This window comes from Panthera onca, chromosome A1 (assembly GCF_046562875.1).
Source record: "Panthera onca isolate mPanOnc1 chromosome A1, mPanOnc1 haplotype 2, whole genome shotgun sequence".
Classification (NCBI taxonomy): Eukaryota; Metazoa; Chordata; class Mammalia; order Carnivora; family Felidae; genus Panthera; species Panthera onca.
Window position 1 is genome coordinate 233069132 of NC_138339.1, and position 19866 is coordinate 233088997.

At 47.1% G+C, this 19866-nt stretch overlaps 1 protein-coding gene across 3 annotated transcripts in view; it reads left to right on the forward strand.

Moving 5' to 3' along the window:
- FLT3 (fms related receptor tyrosine kinase 3) overlaps positions 1-18705 on the forward strand; it is a 77336-nt gene extending 58631 nt beyond the window's left edge. For all 3 annotated transcript variants that reach the window (XM_078444237.1, XM_078444258.2, XM_078444202.1), the window contains 7 exons: positions 1211-1293; positions 1942-2069; positions 5537-5659; positions 8281-8392; positions 9158-9257; positions 9987-10092; positions 18154-18705. In XM_078444237.1, the coding sequence (XP_078300363.1) occupies positions 1211-1293; positions 1942-2069; positions 5537-5659; positions 8281-8392; positions 9158-9257; positions 9987-10092; positions 18154-18276 (775 nt within the window). In that variant the 3' untranslated portion in view covers positions 18277-18705. The remainder of the gene's footprint in view (positions 1-1210; positions 1294-1941; positions 2070-5536; positions 5660-8280; positions 8393-9157; positions 9258-9986; positions 10093-18153) is intronic.
- Positions 18706-19866: the final 1161 nt, after the last annotated feature.

The following is a 19866-nucleotide window of genomic DNA, read 5'->3' on the forward strand; positions in this document are numbered from 1 at the left end:
AAAGCCGGGAGGCCCCATGGAGATCCCCAGGGGCGTCTTTGTACGCTTGCCCTTAACCGATTGATACCCGTCACCCTAATCTTGTCTTCCACACTCGTTTCTCAGTTCATATTCGAAAACTGAGAAAATTCCATAATGTCATCTGTATTCTAGAATAGAGTCTCTTAATGAGTCGGATGTGTGTGATCAGCACTCCATGGTTAGTAACAAGTAATGCTGCTCAACAGGGCCTTTGATTCATTCTGGTCACTGGGATATTAAATCCACTGAAGCAATTTAGGGACATTTGTGGTCTGAAAGGATGCCATTTTCCAAAGATAGGGATATTGTAAATTGGGGTGAAATTGTACACAGGAATAAATGGCATCCTTGTATACAATGTGCACAGAATTCCTCAGTGAAGAATTTTACATTATAACCGTAAAAGAGATTATCGATGTTACTATTTATTAATTTCACGGGAAAGGGAAATGAGCTTTATTTACAAAGACCAACTTGAGGACAGAAGGATGGTAAAACACTTAGAAGTCTTTATGGAAGATCCGTATTACATGAGTTTTTGTAGGGAAAGTGAGCTTTAACATTTTTTTTTTTACATTTATTTATTTTTGAGAAACAGAGTGAGACAAAGCATGAGCAGGGGAGGGGCAGAGAGAGAAGGAGACACAGACTCCAAAGCAGGCTCCAGGCTCCGAGCTGTCAGCACAGAGCCCGGCGCGGGGCTCGAACCCACGAACCGCGAGATCATGGCCTGAGCTGAAGTCGGACGCTCAACCGACTGAGCCACCCAGGCACCCCAGGGAAAGTGAGCTTTTAGAAACAGAAGAGGCCTGAGTCCTAATTGTACGTTTTGTTAGCTTCGTGATTTCAGCAAATCACATTTATCTCACCAAGTCTTTTGTGAAATGTGACTCTCACACCCAGCTTGTCGCGTTGTGGCAAGGACGGACTGAGGTCCTCTTTGAACTGTAAGGACGTTATACAGAGAGTGGGGATCACTCCTCTCCTAGTGAGACTTGGCAAGCCCAATTAATTCCACACGTGTTTTTAACGCCCCCGTGCACCAAAAATGGACCAATGGATGCTGTGCTTTTTGTTTAAAAGCCCATTTATAACTGGAACTCATTTCTTTGATGAATTGTAATTTTTTTAAATATAATGTCTACTCAGAAGAAGAACATAAATAACGAAATAATTTTTTTTTTAATAGCATGCCTGGTTCAAGAGAAGTTCAGATACGCCAGGACTTGGATCACATCTCAGGGTTCAACGGGAACTCATTTCAATCTGAAGGTAATATTTTATTGTAATTAGTAGCACCTTACAACAGAAACGGATACAGGAATTCTGTTAGCTATTTTTTTAAAAGTTTGTAAACGCGAAACACGATTTTCTTTGCTAATGTCATTTGTAGGCTTTATTAATGCATATTTGCTCTAAAGGTGGTGAAAAGCCAATGGTTCGTATATTGTGCATTTTACGTCAGTATGCAGCTAATAAACACTGAGGGCTATCTTATTTGGTCAGGTGGTTCTTTTTAAAGTCATACATTTATTAGGGCCACCAAGTACTGATAAGTGGAAAAATGACGAGTTCTGGAATCAGACAGAAGTTGGGTCGACCTTGGGGTTCCTTCACTTCCTGGCTGGAAGACTGGATGAATTATGTCACCATCTGAGCCACAACTTTGTCATCTGTCAAGTAGGCCCAATAATGCTTTTCTCATAGGACCAGCAGATGGATTAAATGGGACAACAGTAAAATGAGGCACAGCTTCTGGCATAAATGGGTTAGCCCCAACGCCACCAGAGACGTGCGGTGATAGCTTCTTTCTGCAGTCTGGGTGCCCCCGCTCACTGTGACTTTAATAACTGCCCGTGGAGCTTTACTGGGACAACTTCATAGACTCTGGAAAACATGAGGACCCGTTCTGTCTTACAGATGAAATCGAATATGAAAACCAAAAGAGGCTGGAAGAAGAAGAGGACTTGAACGTGCTGACATTTGAAGATCTTCTCTGCTTCGCCTATCAAGTTGCCAAGGGAATGGAATTTCTGGAATTTAAGTCGGTAAGCGCCTTGTGAAGAAGAAACTAACGGCAGCAAGATAATCTGGGAAATGAGATGTGCTTTCCCTTTTCTGGTTTGTTTTAACTTGTATCCCTTAAAGTCTCGCCCCTCCCCACCCCCAGCCACCACACCCTTCACGGTGGGAGCCGCCTAGATGCTTCTTCCCACCAGCTCTTGACGAATTACAGTTATGAAGGCCCCGGGATCCCTTATTAGATAATGGTTATCACAGCCCTCCCAGGCTGTCCAAAGTCCCCTGAAACTTCCAGATAGGCGGTCAAAGCGAGGTGTACAGAGTCAGTCCTTCCTTGGACGGTCAGTTCAGGTTGTTCAGGCATTTGGCCCTGGGTAAATGGAGGCTCAAATACCATGCGCCGTGCTTGTGGGGCCAGCCCGTCCCCCACTCTGCTCACCTCCGCCTTTGCCTTCTCTGCAGTGCCCTGCTGCGGGCCAGCACCGTTCCTGGGCCCTCCCGGCTTCCTCTGCCGCTAATCCCAGATCCAGGCCGTGGATCCTGCCACAAACCACGGTTTCTATCTCCACTTTGCATTCTTTCTGCAACCGGCTTTCAGTCCTCCTCTCTGACATTTCAAATGTCTCCTGCCTGTAAGCAGATGAAAGCCATTCCTCTGGCTCCTTTCTGTCCTTGCCGTCTTGTCCTTCGTCTCTGCCGAAGGCCACCTTACCTTCTCTCTATTTCCCAAACTCTTCCCTCCTCTTTTCCCTTTGAATTTTCATTCTCTTTCTCCCTCTCTCCGCCACATCCCTCCTCTTGCCTCCTCTCGCCCTGAATTTGGAGAGAAGGCTTTCAACTGTATTTTTTTCTTTAAAAAAATTACTTTCTGGGGCTGTGGGGAAGAGGGGAAAGTGGGCGATGGGCACTGAGGAGGGCGCTTGTACGTAAGCGACGAACCACAGGAACGTACCCCAAAAACCAAGAGCACACTTTACGTACCGTATGTTAGACAACTTGACAATAAATTATGTTTCAAAAAAGCACTTGCTGTAATATGATGTTATAGGTCGAGTCTATCTCAGTTTTAAAAAGATTAACGTGAAATAAATCTACAGCTTTGAAGAACAGGAAAAAGTGATCTTCATAATAGTAACCGAACCTATGAAGCATCTTGAGATAAACAGAACCAGAAATCTGCAAGATCCCCGTGAATAAGCCCGTGAGACATTATTCAATGGCAGGGGGAAGACCTGAATGAGCTTCACCGGGTTCATGTAGGAGAGACTCTGCGTTTACCAGAAACGTCAGTTCTGTCCAAGTTAATCTGTATGTTTAACGCAACTCCAGTTAGATGCTCAGGGGTTTTGTTTTGTTTTCCTCATGCGTATTGAAAGGGCACGTTACCTTCTTGGCTCGTCTTTTCCAAATGTGGGCATCCTTGCTCAATAGTTTAAAAAAAAATCCCATCTTGTAATATTTTCCCATCCCTCCTCTCTGAGGCCCGTTCTTCTCTTCATATTCCCTATTGGCTGTTGGACTCCTCTTGTCTCAAGTGTACAGATAGTTGCTTTATCTGTAGTTCACCTACGCAGCCACAGTAGGGCTTCCGTGAGTGTCTTTGTGGACCTCGGAGGGCATCGAGCTTGATTGCCTGTCCTTAAGTAAATACTCAAACTTCTCACAACTGGAGGTCAAGGGGCACTGCTTTTTTCCCCCTCTGGGCTTGTTATAATAAGAATGTTCTGAGGACTCTCCAGTTTCTTAGACCCTGTCCCGTTGTTTTCACTTCAGGCCCTCTCCTCTGTATCGGTCTGTCCTTTCTCCCTCCGTCTCTGGTTGCTCCTCAGTTTCCCCGTAGGTTCCGTGACCCCATCAAATGTTACTTGAGCCCTGGGGCACCGTGCTAGGTGCTGAAATAGAGTCAGCTCTTATCCCTGACAGGGGAGAAAGAGACAAGCAGATGTGCAAATCAAAGATAACACTGTAGTGTGGTAAATATTCACGTTCCAGTAAGTCCTGGGGACCCAGGCGAGGCACAGGCAGGTCAGACCTGGGGGGAGGGGAGGCGGTGCAGGAAAAGCTTGTGGAAGGAGCCCAGGCTTGGGCTAGAGGAGATGTTTGAGGCAAAGGAAAACCAGCAGGGAACATGGGATCGGGCAGGGAACATGAAATCAGGAGGAAGTCCGCTGAGAAAGGTCATGAGTTAAATGTGTGGCATAGTGAGGTCTCTTGGGCAGCAAGGTAGGGTCCTAACCCAGTAGATTTTTGCCTATCCCTATCTGAAGCTCAAGAGAAATGTTTGGGGGGCGCCTGGGTGGCTCAGTCAGTTGGGCGTCCGACTTCGGCTCAGGTCATGATCTCACAGTGTGTGAGTTCGAGCCCCGTGTCGGGCTCTATGCTGACAGCTCAGAACCTGGAGCCTGCTTCGGATTCTGTGTCTCCCCCTCTCTCTGCCCCTCTCCTGCTCACGCTCTGTCTCTGTCTCTGTCTCAATAATGAATAAACGTTAAAAAAAAATTAAAGAAAAAAAAAGAGACATGTTTGGGTTGGAAATTGAGGTTTGGGTGATGGCGGTTGCCTCCCTAGGTTTGGACGAAGCGGCTGGGGGGTGGGGGGATGTGGAACGAGAGGGGGCAGCGCTGGGGAAAGAGAGCAGGCTTGCATGGGGCCGTGGGAAGAAACAGGTTCCACCAGGGGCCAGTGAACGGGGCCAGATTCACAGAAGGAAGGTCGTGAAGAAGGAGGGGCTGCCGAACAGGACCAGTTATCGACGGGAGGTCAGCGCAGAGCTCTGCTGGGCTGTGCTGTGCACCGCGGGGCTCGGCCAAAGCAGTTGGCAGGCGTTGGGGAAGAGGAAGGCAGGTTGCAGGGGCCCGGTAGTGACGTGGGTGCAAAGTAAGCGGAGTCCACAGGCCGAGGACCGCGCTCTCAGAACACCGGCTAGGGAGGAAGGAGAGCTAGAGGGATTTGAGTCTGTTGGGTTTTTGCTTTCATTTTTTCAAGGTTGAAGAGAGAGCCCCTTTGGCCCTTTACTCCTTAGTGCCCTGTTCCTTTGAATACCTTCTTTCTTAGAGTTAATTCTCTTGCCGGACCACTCAGGTTCCTGTCTTGTCATCTCTCAACCCAGGGGCTCCCCACTGCACTTCAGTCCTCCTTCCCAAACTTACTGTTTTCACATCTTCCAACTGTTTTCTTTGCCAGTACTCTCGCTGTCGAGAGCACCGGTCAGGAAAGAGGTCGTTTTCTCCGCCCCGCAGTCAGAGTGCTGGAAGTCACTCTCTGAAAATCCCCTCCGGAGCTCAACAGCGGGCCCTGTTACTGTCTTTTGGGCCGTCCGTGTTCAGTCGGTGCCACGAAGCAAGCGTGATGACCGCTCGTGGCCCAGGAAAGAGAAGACACTTGGGTGAACCCCACGTTCTGTAACTCCCGCCGACCCTGAACCTGGAAGAAAGCTTGCACTCGGTGATCATCTGCATCACAGTAAATAACACTCCAATTTCATTCTTTATAGTGTGTTCACAGAGACCTGGCAGCCAGGAACGTGCTCGTGACCCACGGGAAAGTGGTGAAGATCTGTGACTTTGGACTGGCTCGAGATATCATGAGTGACTCCAACTACGTTATCCGGGGCAATGTGAGGCTGCTACTTCGTACACGTTTTTTATGCCGTCACTGTGTGTTTTGTCGTTGTTACGGTAGACAGCCGCACTCACTGTGGTGCGTGTTTGAGTCACGGCCACGTCCGAACACTTGCTCACGGCAGTTAGCTTTCTTAGGCTTGACAGCTTTTTCTGTAGCTTCAGGGAATATCCCAGCTGTAATAAAAGCCGAGTAAAGGAGCATCACCTCTGTCACAGCAGATCAGGTAGGGACCTTGGAGCACAAGCCACACTTTAAACAAAACCCGTTACCTGAGCCTACAGTTCCTGGAGCTGTAAAGTGACTGGAGTCATGTTTCCAATCGCGGGATTTGGCAATAGCTACCATAAAACGTTTTTTTTACGTACGACATATAAATTAAATGTTAAATGCAAAATCTTTAAAGGCACAACATTGAACGTAAATGTTAGCTAGTGAATGTTTAGCATCTTATGACTGCCACACAGGGAGACCTAAAACATGACTGAATACAAAAAATTTAAAAAATTAAAAAATTAATTAATTAATTAATTAATTAATTAAAAAATTAAAAAATCCCTAAGGACAGATATGGGTTTTTTATTTTTTTTTTATTTTAGAGAGAGAACGCGCAGGGGAGAGGGTCAGGGGGACAGAGCCAGTCTTCAGCAGGCTTCAGGTTCAGCGCTGAGCCCTATGTGGGGCTTGATCCCAAGACCCTGGGATCATGACCTGAGTCGACACCAAGGGTCAGATGCTCAGCCGACTGAGCCACCGAGGCGCCCTGTTTTTGTTTTTTTTTCTTAATTTAAGATTTTATTTTTAAGTAGTTTCTACACCCAGTGTGGGGCTCGAACTCATAACCCTGAGATCAAGAGTCACATGCTCTACTGAGTGAGCCAGCCAAGTGCCCCCCGATGTGTTATTTATAAGAGAGCTATTAGAAATACTAAATGATAAAATTGTGCAGTGAAAGAACGTGGCTGTAAGAATTACAACACCTGGAGTTGAGCCCCTGTCCTTACGTTTTGGAATTTCTGGGTGCTTTTTTGTCCCCACTCGTGAAATGATCATAACGGCGAGTGCTGACACAGTGCCTACTGTGTGCTTAGCACTATTCTAAGTGCTTTACATATATTCATTTAGTCCTCAAAGCACCTCTCTTGGGGATGAGGAAACCGAGGCCCAGAAACATAACTCTGCCCATGATTACACAGCACGTGGATTAGAGCACGGATGGGCTGAGCCCCAAGTCTGTGCATAACCGCTGGGACACGTGCAGCGTTTCCCGTGAGGATTATACGCTTCCCTCACTGGGGTTGTTGTGGGAATAAACTAGTAAAACCAACATGAAAGCACCTGTCCGGGGGAAACGGCCAATAAACATTAAAAATCAAATTAAACTGCATTCCCATTAGCATCAAATAACCACCCGGGCTGATGTTAGATCCATACCTCACTCGTTGGAGCTGAATCATAAATATGATCAAAGCTTCTGTGTGGCTGTGCAGTTTTTAACCTTACTAGCTGGCAGTCTCTTACGTGGGAAGGTGAATTTCATGTGGCACCTCGGTTAATCCGTGTAATTAATCAAATTAGCCAGACCAGCTTGTTTGGTTTTACCAGCTCATCGGTTTGTGCAGGATTTAAAATCGGGTTTCTTTCTTGAGCTTCAGTTTTGTTTTGTTTTGTTTGTATTTCCTTCAATAATCTCTATGCACGATGTGGGGCTCGAACTCGTGACTCCCAGGTCGGGGCGCAGGCTCTACTGACTGAGTCGGCAAAGTACCCTTCGAGCTCTGATTTCACCTGGCAGGTTAAACGTGCGTGGTGAGGGGCGCCTGGGTGGCTCAGTCTGTTAAGTGTCCAACTTCAGCTCAGGTCGTGATCTCCCAGTTTGTGGGTTCGAGCCCTGCGTGGGGCTCTGTGCTGACAGCTCTGAGCCTGGAGCCTGCTTCAGATTCTGTGTCTCCCTCTCTCTCTCTCCCTCCCTGTGCATCTCCTACTCATGTTCTGTCTCTCAAAAATAAATAAATGTTAAACGTGCGTGGTGAGGGGCTGCTCAACTCACGAGAAAGAAAATACTACAAAAAACTCTACCCCGGGAACCTATCCACCCCTACGTCTTGGTTCCGATCCCAGGCTGCACTAACTCAAAACCCGCCTCTCGTGCTCCTGGAAATTATTAAAGCCACAGAAGCCAGCCTGGTATCATTCCTGGAAGAGATGGCGTGTGCTCCCTTCACCACATTCCTGTAGGTGGTATTTCCACTAAAGTCCTTCCAAGAAGGTCGTCCACTAACTTACCAGCATCTCCTTACCTCTGGTCACCTGACTGGTTCCTCCTTCATGGTGTCTGCTGTGACACTTACCCATTTCCAAGCACAAGCCTTTGTTCACGAGGAGTTTTAAAGAGATACCGGTTGATTTTTTTTTTTTTTAAGCCTATTATTAGAATGTTGATTTGAAAGTGAAACACTTCCCCTTGGGCAATATGATCTCCTCAATTAAGGATTAAGAGCGGCTTTAGGAAGAAAATACACTTTATTATCGGCTAATAAGAGAAAAGAAACACGCGTCGTCCAGTCCGTTCACCACCCATCACCACTGATCGGTCCCCTCTTGGATTCCGCACAGGCCCGTCTCCCTGTAAAGTGGATGGCTCCCGAAAGCTTATTTGAAGGGGTCTACACCATAAAGAGTGACGTCTGGTCGTATGGAATATTACTCTGGGAAATATTCTCACTTGGTAAGTTTCGCAGTTTGCTGCCAGCCGTTGCCCCCCACACGCTATCCCATTCCTAAATCAGGGTGCATGACCGGTGACCTCTAACGCTCCCCAGAGCTGGCTCGTCCTTACCTCTATGCAGTGTGTGCCGTTTCACGTTTGTTGTCTTTTTTAACTCTTTTTAATGTTTATTTATTTTTGAGAGAGACCAGGGGAGGGGCAGAGAGAGAGGGAGACACAGAATCCGAAGCAGGCTCCGGGCTCTGAGCCATCAGCACAGAGCCCGACGCGGGGCTCGAACTCACGAGCCGCGAGACCGTGACCTGAGTCAAAGTCGGAAGCTCAACCGACTGAGCCCCCCAGGCGCCCCCTTTTGGTTTTCATTTTTTTTCCCCAATGTTTATTTAGAGACAGAGAGAGACAGAGCATGAGCAGGGGAGGGGCAGAGAGAGAGGGAGACACAGGATCCGAAGCAGGCTCCACAGCTCCGAGCTGTCGGCACAGAGCCCGATGCGGGGCTCGAACTCACGAACCCTGAGATCATCACCTGAGCCAAAGCTGGAGCCACCCGGGCGCCCCCATTTCGTGCTTTATTTGTGGTGTCTGCAGGTCTGTCTACCCCCACCGGGCTATACCCACCGGCTGGAGGGCAGAAGTCATGACTCTCCCCGCCCACAGCCTCACGCCAAGCAGTGTCAGGCCCATGGGAGCTCTCGGTCCATGCTTGTTTGTTGAGTGAATGAAGAAACGGATGAGATGGTTTCTCCTCCCTAACGTTTTCCTCAGGTGTCAATCCTTACCCTGGCATTCCGGTTGACGCTAACTTCTATAAACTCATCCAGAGTGGATTTAAGATGGACCAGCCATTTTATGCTACAGAAGAAATGTAAGTTCAAATCACAGGGCAAGGTGGCCGAAATCAGGAATTTACAGTCTCTCTCGTTCCGAATGCATGACAAAAAAAAAAAAAAGCGCAAAACTCCTTAATGCAAAATGCATATGATTCCTCTAAAAAAAAAAAAAGGAAAGAAAAGGAAAGGAAACTCTAATCCTTTTCTTGGGGGGGGTGGGGGGGCGGACGGGGATTCCTGAACAAAACTGAACCTTCCTGCCCTAAGATACTATGAATTAGGGGCTCCAGTTCCTTTGCTTGAGGGATCCCTGGGGGTGATACAACTCCCACTTCTCGACTTCTGGGCCACGTCGTAGTTTTTATTTTTTATTTTTTTAATTTTTTTTTAATGTTTATTTATTTTTGAGACAGAGAATGAACAGGGGAGGGGCAGAGAGAGAGGGAGACACAGAATCTGAAACAGGCTCCAGGCTCCGAGCTGTCGGCACAGAGCCCGACTCGGGGCCCGAACTCACGGACCGCGAGATCGTGACCTGAGCTGAAGTTGGAAGCCCAACCGACTGAGCCACCCAGGCGCCCCGCGTCGTAGTTTTTAAAACGCATTTCTGTCCCTCATCTAATTTGCCCTTTCCGGTGTGAGTTGAAAATCGAGTAGAGCCCGTGCCACAAAACAACCAGGCCACAGCTGAGCAGCTATACGGGGCCTCCGCTTCCCTTGGTTCAGCTTTCCTCTCCTTACTCCTCCTCCTCTTGCTTTTACAGATACTTTATAATGCAATCGTGCTGGGCTTTTGACTCGAGGAAACGGCCGTCCTTCCCCAACCTGACCTCGTTTTTAGGATGTCAGCTGGCCGACGCAGAAGAAGCGGTAGGTAGCAGCACCCTGCTTGAAAAGGCGATGCTGGAGGGGCTCAGCTGGTTGGGCGGCCAGCTCTTGGTTTCGGCTCAGGTGGTGACCTCCCGAGTTCGGGGGTTCGAGCCCCGCGTCGGGCTCTGTGCTGGCAGCGTGGAGCCTGCTTGGGATTCCCTCTCCCTCCCTCTCTCCCTGCCCCTCCCCGACTGGTGCTGTCTCTCTCTGAACAAGTAAACTTGAAAAGGCGTCCTTAGAAAGGAAAGCGATAACTCAGGACACACGCTGGCTTCCTGAGACCCAAAGATACTACGTTGTCTTTCTCACTGCGATTTGTCTCGTTTGCCCTTTAAAAGTTGTATGGGGTGAGATATATTTATTGGTAACTGTTTTGTTTTTTTGGTGGCGCGGGGGGGCGGGGGAAGCTCTCCCTAAAGGTTTCGGCCAATTGAGAAATTAAATGTCCAGTGCACAGGACTAGACAACCAAATAAAACTGAATCCCTGAGCGCCCCCCCCCGCCCCACCCCCGCCACCGACCGTTAGCATGCAGTAATCACACGACTCAGTCATGTAATACAGTATCGTGGAGGGAACATTGCCCTGCAGTCCTGAGAGTCGAATCCCAGTCCTACCACACGGTCTCCTCATTGCTGTGTGCATTACGGCAAATCGTTCCTCTGGGTCTTACTTTTCTCACCTGTAAAATGGGTTGTCACGCCGGGTGATCCTTGAGCGCTGTGAACTTGGAATCCCTTTGCTAACTCTTCTCCCCGGTAATAGAACCTGGCGTAGTGAACGGAACCATCCTCTAGAGGCCGTGGACAAAGGATGGGACCTTGGACCTCCAGTACCCAGGTTCAGATCTTGGCTCCGTCATTTACATCTTACAGGCCTCGATTAAGTCAATCTTTCGTTGGGTCTCAGTTTCCGTGTCTGAAATACGGGACTAACAGATCTTACTTTGGGGAGGTCTAAAGAGTAAATAAACTGATGTATGCGCAGAGACTTCCCACACAGCAGGCTCTTGGTAGTTAATAAATGTTAGCTGCATAGGCACCTGACTCTTTACATGGATTGTCTGTGCTCTTTGTCTAAACTACTGAGTCCGTTTCAATTCTGTGGCCTCTCCAGAGACCTGGGTATAGGTCGTGTATGGCCTGTCCTCCTGGCAGGGTGTTCGAAGAATCCCATTCGATCATTCGTCCGTTTGCTTGTTTGTTTCTGGGCTTTGTTGTGGTTGTTGTTTTGGTGAGAGAGTGAGCATGAGCAGGGGAGGGGCAGAGAGAGGAGGGGAACAGAGGATCCGAAGCAGGATCAGCACAGCCAGCAGCGAGCCCAGCGCGGGGCTCGAACTCACAGACCATGAGATCGTGACCTGAGCCGAGGTCGGACGCCTAACCGACTGAGCCCCCCCGGGCGCCCCTGAAAAAAAAAATCACATTTGGAAACGAAAATATTGTCAGGGAATTAGGTCCAGAAAGTCAGGGGAGATGGAAAGCCTCAGGGCTATCGAGTAGATAACCCGGAAATAGTTAATGACGCTATAAGATAAACTGAAAGAAGAATCGTGGAGAGAAAACAACAAAGGAGCTGTTGAGGCAAAGAGAAAGCACCAAGTAATTTTCACTGGCTGGGGAGCTGGCTTTGGATTCACAGAGGTCTTATTTGCGCTAGAATTTTGGGAAGAATGAGTAGTATTTTGGCTGCTGGGGGATGGGGGGTTGGTGGCGTGTTCCAGGCTGGATGAGTGACGGAAGTAAAGGTTCACAGGTGAGAGAGGCGAATGGAAAACAAATGGTTGTGGCTAAAGTATAGGGCGAGTGGGGGAACACGGAGGAAAACAAGACTATAAAGGTAGCGGGCCAGGGTGGAGGGTCCGCTGCAGCCGAACCGTCCCTTGGCTTTGTTCAGGACCGCCTTGGACTCGGTGTGCAGCTCTCCTCTGTCCCCATGCCCCCAGGACGTCCGAATCCCTCTCCCTCTGTTCAGGGGGCCTTCGACATATCAGGGATTGTTGACTGGCAAGGTCTCCACGGACGATGACTCAGCTGAGGGTATCCAAGCTCAGGGACAGCCCTTCAACTTCTCCCCCCCGGTTCTCTTCCTCTCTGCCCCCTGACCCTCTGTGATGGAAAGTTCTTTTCCCTACCCGTCGCAGAACCACTGATGGCCAGCTGTAGCTCCTTTAGGTAAATGACAAAATAGTGTCCCTGCCAGGGAGACATTCATCCACCCAGCCCCCGTGGGGAGCCTCTCACCCCCGGCTGGTGCAGTGGGCTCCAGTCTAGAAGCCTGGGGAGCAGAGCAGAGATTGGACTTCAGGCCCCCCTTGCCCGCTTGGCTGGGCACCTCAGAGCGAGGCATGATCTCCGCAGCCGTGCCCACTGCGAGCAGACCCTGGCTCCTCCTGTGTCGCCGTTCCGTGGTTTCTCTTCACACCTCCCGAGCACAGCCACGTGTCGTCTCTTGAGTGGGAAGACAGGCCTTGCCAGCGCGCCTGGGGTAGCATCTCCTGCTCCGCCTGTGAATGCTTTTTGTAGAATCCGGTTTTGCTCCATCGTGGACTCGGGAAGCAAATGGCCCCCGGGGAACCAGTGAGAAGAGGAGGGAAGCACGCGGAGGAAACACAGGTTAATGCTTTGAGGTGTAACTTACAGCAGGGAGGTCGTCGGACAACGTGCTAAGGCAATGAGGATTTGTGGAACCGGGGAGGATTTGCAGAATGCACAGACATGCTTCAAGATTTGTCTCGAAGCCCAGATCACGACGTGTGTGACAGATGTTAACCGGGCTTATGGTGGTGACCCTCTCGCAATAGATACCCAGAGACGAATCGTGTCGTACGCCTGAAGCTAATCCAGTGTTACATGTCCCTTATACATCCGTTTTTTTTTTTTTTTTTAAAAAGGAGCCAGATCAAGTTATTCCCTCGTCTCCAAAGACCCCCTCTGTAACTTCTCCGGTCAGTTTTCAGGGTCCTTCTTCTGAGTCCCCATAACACTATGTGACACTCTGAGACTCAGTGTTGTGTGATAGTTTTGCTTTCCCATCACTAGACTTGGCTCACGAGGTCAAGGACATGCACTGTTCATCTTCACGTCACCTGCGTGGTCCCACAGGCAGGAGACACTCACAGCATGAGGGTACGTGGGAGGCCCCGTCTGTTTTGTTCACTGTGACATACCCAGTGCTTAGCGTATAGAAAGGGCTAAGCAACGACATCGGGAAGAAAGGAAGCGTAAAAGCAAGTTTGGGGAGGCAAAAGCGAAACAGCACAAGGAAGGACATCCGTTAAGAGGTGACTGTGGCAGCAGAGGTGAGCAAAGGAGGGAGTGAACTGGACCGCGGCAGGGGGGAGGGGTGCAGAGGAAAGGGACACACGGCTCCTGTTTCAAGAAAGGGGCCTGAACTCACATCACCTCTCCTTTCATATCAGTGCCCACAAATTATAGGATATATAATATATAATATAGAACTGTATTATAAATGTATCATATATAATGTATTGCAAATAAATATAATACAAACGATTTGTATTTGTAATACAAATTTGTATATTGTAATACAAATACAAATATTTAATATAAATATTAAAATATAGATATATACACTATGTATTTTTATTACTTTTTATTTTATGTATTAAAAATTTTTTTAATGTTTATTTTTGAGAGAGAGGGACAGACAGAGCATGAACAGGGGAGGGCAGGAAGTGAGAGAGACTCAGAATCCCAAGCAGGCTCCAGGCTCTGAGCCATCAGCGCAGAGCCCGATGCGGGGCTCGAACTCACGAACCAGGAGATCACGACATGAGCCAAAGTCGGACACTTAACCCGCTGAGCCACCCAGGAGCCCCTGTTATATATTTTTAAAGAAGTGAGGCCATAATTGCCTTTGAAAGCCAGAAGGCCATCTCTGTGGACCGGGAACGGTGGAAAACCCCTGGGATGATGAAAGCAGTTAGGACTGAAGGGAGAAGACCCACGACAGAGGACTCTTTGAAAGGATAAGGACACGTGCTTCCCTAACGGGCAGGGAGAGGTCTGGTAGGATCTTGCAGTGGTTCCACAGTGGGGGCAGCCACACTGTTAAGTACACGTAAGAATAAAGCAAGTGTTAAACATGTGAGTATAACCACCGTTAAAAGAGAATATAATATATCTCAGGCGTAGTGTAGAAATAAAAATATAGTTTATAATCTCAGGTGTGGGGCGCCTGGGTGGCTCAGTCGGTTAAGCGTCCGACTTTGGGCTCAGGTCATGATCTCACGGTTTGTGAGTTTGAGCCCCACGTCGGGCTCTGTGCTGACAGCTCGGAGCCTGGAGCCTGCTTCGGATTCTGTGTCTTTCTCTCTCTCTGCCCCTCCCCTGCTTGCTCCCTGTGTCTCTCTCAATAAATAAACAAACAAACAAACAAACAAACAATTATAATCTCAGGTGTAGCGTAGAAATAAAAAAAGGACCATAGAAAACTTGATCAACCCAACAAAGCAGGGGAGAGAGAAACAAAGAACATTCATGGAAATAGAAAAAAAACACAAAAAAGCAGGATTCGTAAGTCCACTTAGGAAAGAGAATTTCAAAATAAATGTGCCTGTCATCATACAGGCACATTAACTGACCTCAGTGCAGTGGAATGGGACATCGCCAAGAACAACCAAAAAGGCCCCAACATCTGACGTCAGAGATGAAAATCCCTGCTTACAGAAGTCTTTGGTTCACAAGAAGGAGGAGGAAGGAAAAAGAAATAAAAATAGACCCTGCTTATTAAAACCTGTAGGAGCCAGCCACATTTATAATTCTAAATTCATTTGTTAGAAAACAAAAAAGAATGAAAATGAATGACTTCAACTTTCAACTCAAGAAACTAAGAAAAAAAAAAAAACCAAACAGCAATGTATGAGGAGACAGAGAGGAAGAAGAGAAAGAACAAAGCAGCAGAACAGAACTAATAGACGGGCACCTGGGTGGCTCAGGCAGTTAAACATCTGTCTTCGGCTCAGGTCATGATCTCGCTGTTCATGGGTTCGAGCCCCGCATCAGGCTCTGTGCTGACAGGTCGGAGCCTGGAGCCTGCTTCGGATTCTGTGTCTCCCTCTCTCTCTGTGTCCCTCCCCTGCTCGCTCTCTGTCTCTCTTTCTCTCAAAAATAAACAAATATTAAAAAAAAAAAAAAAGAACTAATATTGATACAGGCAGAATTCATTAAACTGAGAGTAGCCCCCAAAACAAAATAATAGTGATGGTTAGGAAAGCCAAAAGTTGTTTTTAAACTAATAATTTACGTTAAAAAAAAAATTAAAAAAAAAAAGGGGGGGCGTCTGGGTGGCTTGGTCGGTTAAGCGTCCGACTTCGGCTCAGGTCACGATCTCGCGGTTCGTGAGTTCGAGCCCCGCGTCGGGCTCTGTGCTGATGGCTCAGGGCCTGGAGCCTGTTTCCGATTCTGTGTCTCCCTCTCTCTGACCCTCCCCCGTTCATGCTCTGTCTCTCTCTGTCTCAAAAATAAATAAACGTTAAAAAAAATTTTTTTTTAAACTAATAATTTAATTGCTCCCATTTTTGGCGTCATGCACACTTACTAACATGTTACCCATAATAATACATTTAATTCTCATTTCAGGCTCACGAAGTAAGTTCTACCATTACCTCTTTTGCAGATCAGTAAACAGAGATACAGAGAGGTTCAGTAATTTGCCCAAGGTCACACAGTAAGGGTCAGACTTAGGGGTTGAATACCACAGTCTGGAAGTGGTTGACACTGTATATTAATATTGTATATTAACACAGTGTACGAATATACCACTAAAGCACACTAGGAAGAGAGCAGTTAAGAAAGAAGAGACAGCACAAATAAGATTCAGGATAAAAAGAACGTAATTATGGATAGGGACACCATTTTCTTTTCTTTTTTAAAAAAAAATTTTTTATTTTAATGTTTATTCTTGTTTATTCTCGAGAGGGAGACAGACAGAGACAGAGCATGAACAGGGGAGGGTCAGAGAGAGAGGGAGACACAGAATCCGAAGCAGGTTCAGGGCTCCGAGCTGTCAGCCCAGAGCCCGATGCGGGGCTCGAACTCACAAACCGCGAGATCATGACCTGAGCCGAAGTCGGTCGCTTAATGGGACACCATTTTCAAAAGTATAAGAAAACCTTACCCACCTCTTTACACGGATGCACTTGGAAAGCTGGGGTTTCAAAATTTTTATAAGGAGAATGTACTTACGGATTACTTGTGCCATTAAAAATTCATTTAAAAAATCACTTACAGGGGTGAAGGAGGTACAGGCTTCCGGTTATAATGACTAAGTCACCAGGATGAAAGGTACAGCGTAGGGAATAAGTCAGTGGTAGTGTAACGAAAAGTGTATGGTGACAGAAGGCAGCCACGCTCTGGTGAACACGGTAACATACAGACTCATGGAATCACTATGTTGTACACCTGACGCTGATGTAACATTGTGTGTCACTTATACGTCAGTTAGACCAATTACGTAAATAAAAATCCCTGAAAGAAATGGAAAAGGAAGACATGAAAAGCAGTGATATACCCGAACGCGCCCCGGGGACAGACTGACTGGCTCTGGGAGCACAGCGAGCTTGAGGAGATGGTTCCGGAACTTCTGGATCACGGGACTGGCAGTGCGCCAAGTGGAATTGCAAACACAGGAAGCAGGGAAGGTTTGGGGATGAAAGATCATGAATACAGGTTGGGTTTGAAGGGTCCCTGGTGTTTCTGTCACAGCCTCGCTCGGAGGGTTAGACATCCAATGCCCAAGATGTACGTTTGGTTCAACAGGTCATGACCAACTGCTGCTTTCCGAAAAACACATATCATCCCTGTTCATCCTTCCGGGTACAGGCAAAGTGTTATTGTGCAGACCAGGGTCAAAAGGATATTTCTCTCGATCTGCTTTCCAGAAAGAAAAAAATTAAAGAGTAGGAGGCGGTCCGCTCAGTTACCAAACTGTGAAAAACAGACAACCCTTGTCTTGTCGTAAGGCTCTGGAGAAAATAGTGTTCCCAAACACAGCTGACGGTGCAGCCTGAGTGTTTCAGCACTCAAGTGTGCGTCCCCTTGGACCCAGAGATGCCACTTCCCCGTTCATCCCAGAGACAGACGAGGCCAGTGTAACCTTTGCAGTTTTATGTTACATAGCCAGTCCACCGAAAGGTTAGTGAGGGGCGGCCGGGTGGCTCGGTCCGCCGAGCGTCCCACTTTTGGTGCTGGCTCAGGTCATGATCTCGCGGTTGTGGGATTGAACCCCATGTCCGGCTCCTCGCCGAGCATGGAGACTGCTTGGGCTTCTCTCCCTCCCTCTGTCTCTCTGTCTCTCTCTCTCTCTGCCCCTCCCCCACTCGCACTCCATCTCTCAAAAATAAATAAAGGATTGGTTGATTTTAAAGAAGTTTAGTGATGGTACATCAGTACTATGGAATGCTAGGCTGCTGTCAAAAAGATGAACGTGCTCCCATTCCGTCAACAGGGAAAATATATAACGCACGTAACATCCGGACAACATATTAGCAACTCAGAATAAGGCTCAAAACCAGAATCTACACTCTCAGCCTACGGATACACAATTGTGTATGCACAGCAGACTATAACGGTGGCCACCTCTAATGAGTTTAGCTTGTTTTCTATACATCTTCCTATATGGCTTACGTTATCTCTATGAATGTGCATTAACTTTATCATCAGACAAAAAATAGAACTGCTTTCATTTTGGAAAAGCATCTAAAGTCACCCAAGTGAAACTCAAGCATCAGTCCCCCGTATTAATTGCATAATGAACAGGTCTCTCTTAGTGGCCTTTCTCTTTTATGGTTTTACCGCCCAGCTTTAGGATTTCTAGATCGAGATTTTGTAGCCAAGATTAGAAATAATAAGGGAATAAAATGCTCGACTTGATTTCTCCATGAATAAAAGGACCGAATCTGCTTTGTCAATTAATATCCTCTTAAGATTATCCTCTAAGGCTTATGTATAGTAATAGCAAGTAATTTGCAATAAAGCCCCGTGACATGTACGTCATCATCGGATGGTAACCAGTGTTGTGTCTTTTTTCCCACATTCAGATGTATCAGAACACGGATGGCCATGTTTCCGACCGTCCTTCCGTCTACCAAAACAGGCAACCTTACAGCAGAGAGGTGGAATCGGGTTTACTCACCCCACAGGCTCCTGTCGAAGATTCCTAGAGAAACGACTTAGTCTTAAGGACTTCCTCCCTTCAACCCCCAGCTTAAACAGGCTATAGATTACCAAAACAGGATTAATCTCATCACTAAAAGAAAGTATATTCTCAACTGCTGCTTTGCTGGACTTTTCTCTAGAAGCTCTCTGTATTTACTCTTGTTTTCAAAGGAACTTTTGTAAAAAATCACATCATCCTTTGCACAAGGCAGGAAGAGCTGATAATTAACTTTATTGGAGCATCTACCCACATCCAAAGGCCTTCTCAGTCTGGCTTCAGTGAAAATTGTGTACCTGAACTATAGTATATTCTTGTAAATACATAAAACAAAAGCATTTTGCTAAGGAGAAGCTGATATGATTTTTTTAAATCTATGTTTTAAAACAATATGTAACTTTTCCAGCTATTTAGTGATATATTTTATGAATGAAAATAAAATTTCTTCTTTAGAGTTGTTTGTCATTGAATTGTTTGCATGGTCTATTTAGGGAAAGACTTAACTGGAGGGGAGGAACCTAATGAAATTGTGTGCAATGTTCTGTATTTTTTTTTTTTTTTTTCCTACTGAGAAGGTCCATCCTTTTGTTGGATCCTTAAAAGGATCTGTGACTCCTGCCCCCAGACCAGGAACCAAACAGCTGGCGAAGGCTTGCTTTTCTGCAGCACTTCATTGATTCAGCCTCCCTCGTCCTTTGAAGCTTAGCTCCCTCCCTCCCACAGGCTTACAAACTTGGACTTGCCCCTGTCCTTACATTCCAGTGTGGTTCTTGGTGAAGGTCTGCCTTCTCTTGTCCTCCCTTCCAGTGCCTCGGTTAAGATAAGAGCCCTGAAGCCAGTCCCGCTAGGCCGGACTTCTCTGTCCACCACTCTTCGCCATGCAACGTTGGTCAAGTGACTGAACTTCGTTAGGCCCCAGTCTCCCGTTCTGGAAGAAGAGATAATGATGGAAGGAATCTCTGTCACAGGGCTGCTGTAAGAATTAGATGGATAACATACATAATATATGCATGTCATAAATATACACATTCATAGATGGTCCCCAACTTACAGCGGTTCAACTTACTATTTTTCAACTTTACGACGGCGCAGAAGGGATACACGTTCAGTAGAGACGGTCCTTTGAATTTTGAATTTCGATCTTTTCCTGGGTTAGCGATATTACCCTCTTTCATGATGCTGGACAGTAGAAGCTCCCAGTCTGCCGTGGGATCACAGGGTAAACAAGCAACACCCTGGCCAGCATTCTGGTTTTTTACTCTGGGTACGGTATTCCGTCTGTGACATGAGAGATCCAACACTTTATTATAAAATAGGCTGGGTGTAGATGATTTTGCCCAACTGGAGGCTGACATCAGTATTCTGAGCACATTTGAGGTGGGCCAGGCTAAGCTGTGATGTTCGGTAGGTTGGGTCTATTAAATACATTTCAACTTAGGATATTTTCAACTTACTGTGGGTTTACTGGAACATGGCCCCTCCTGGGATGTTTATTCCTCTTTAAGCCCGTGCTTTGTTGCTAGACTTGAGCTCTGTCTTAGGTCTTTCTCAGCTCCACCAGCCATCATGAGTGATGGCTTCCTCTGCTGAAATCTAC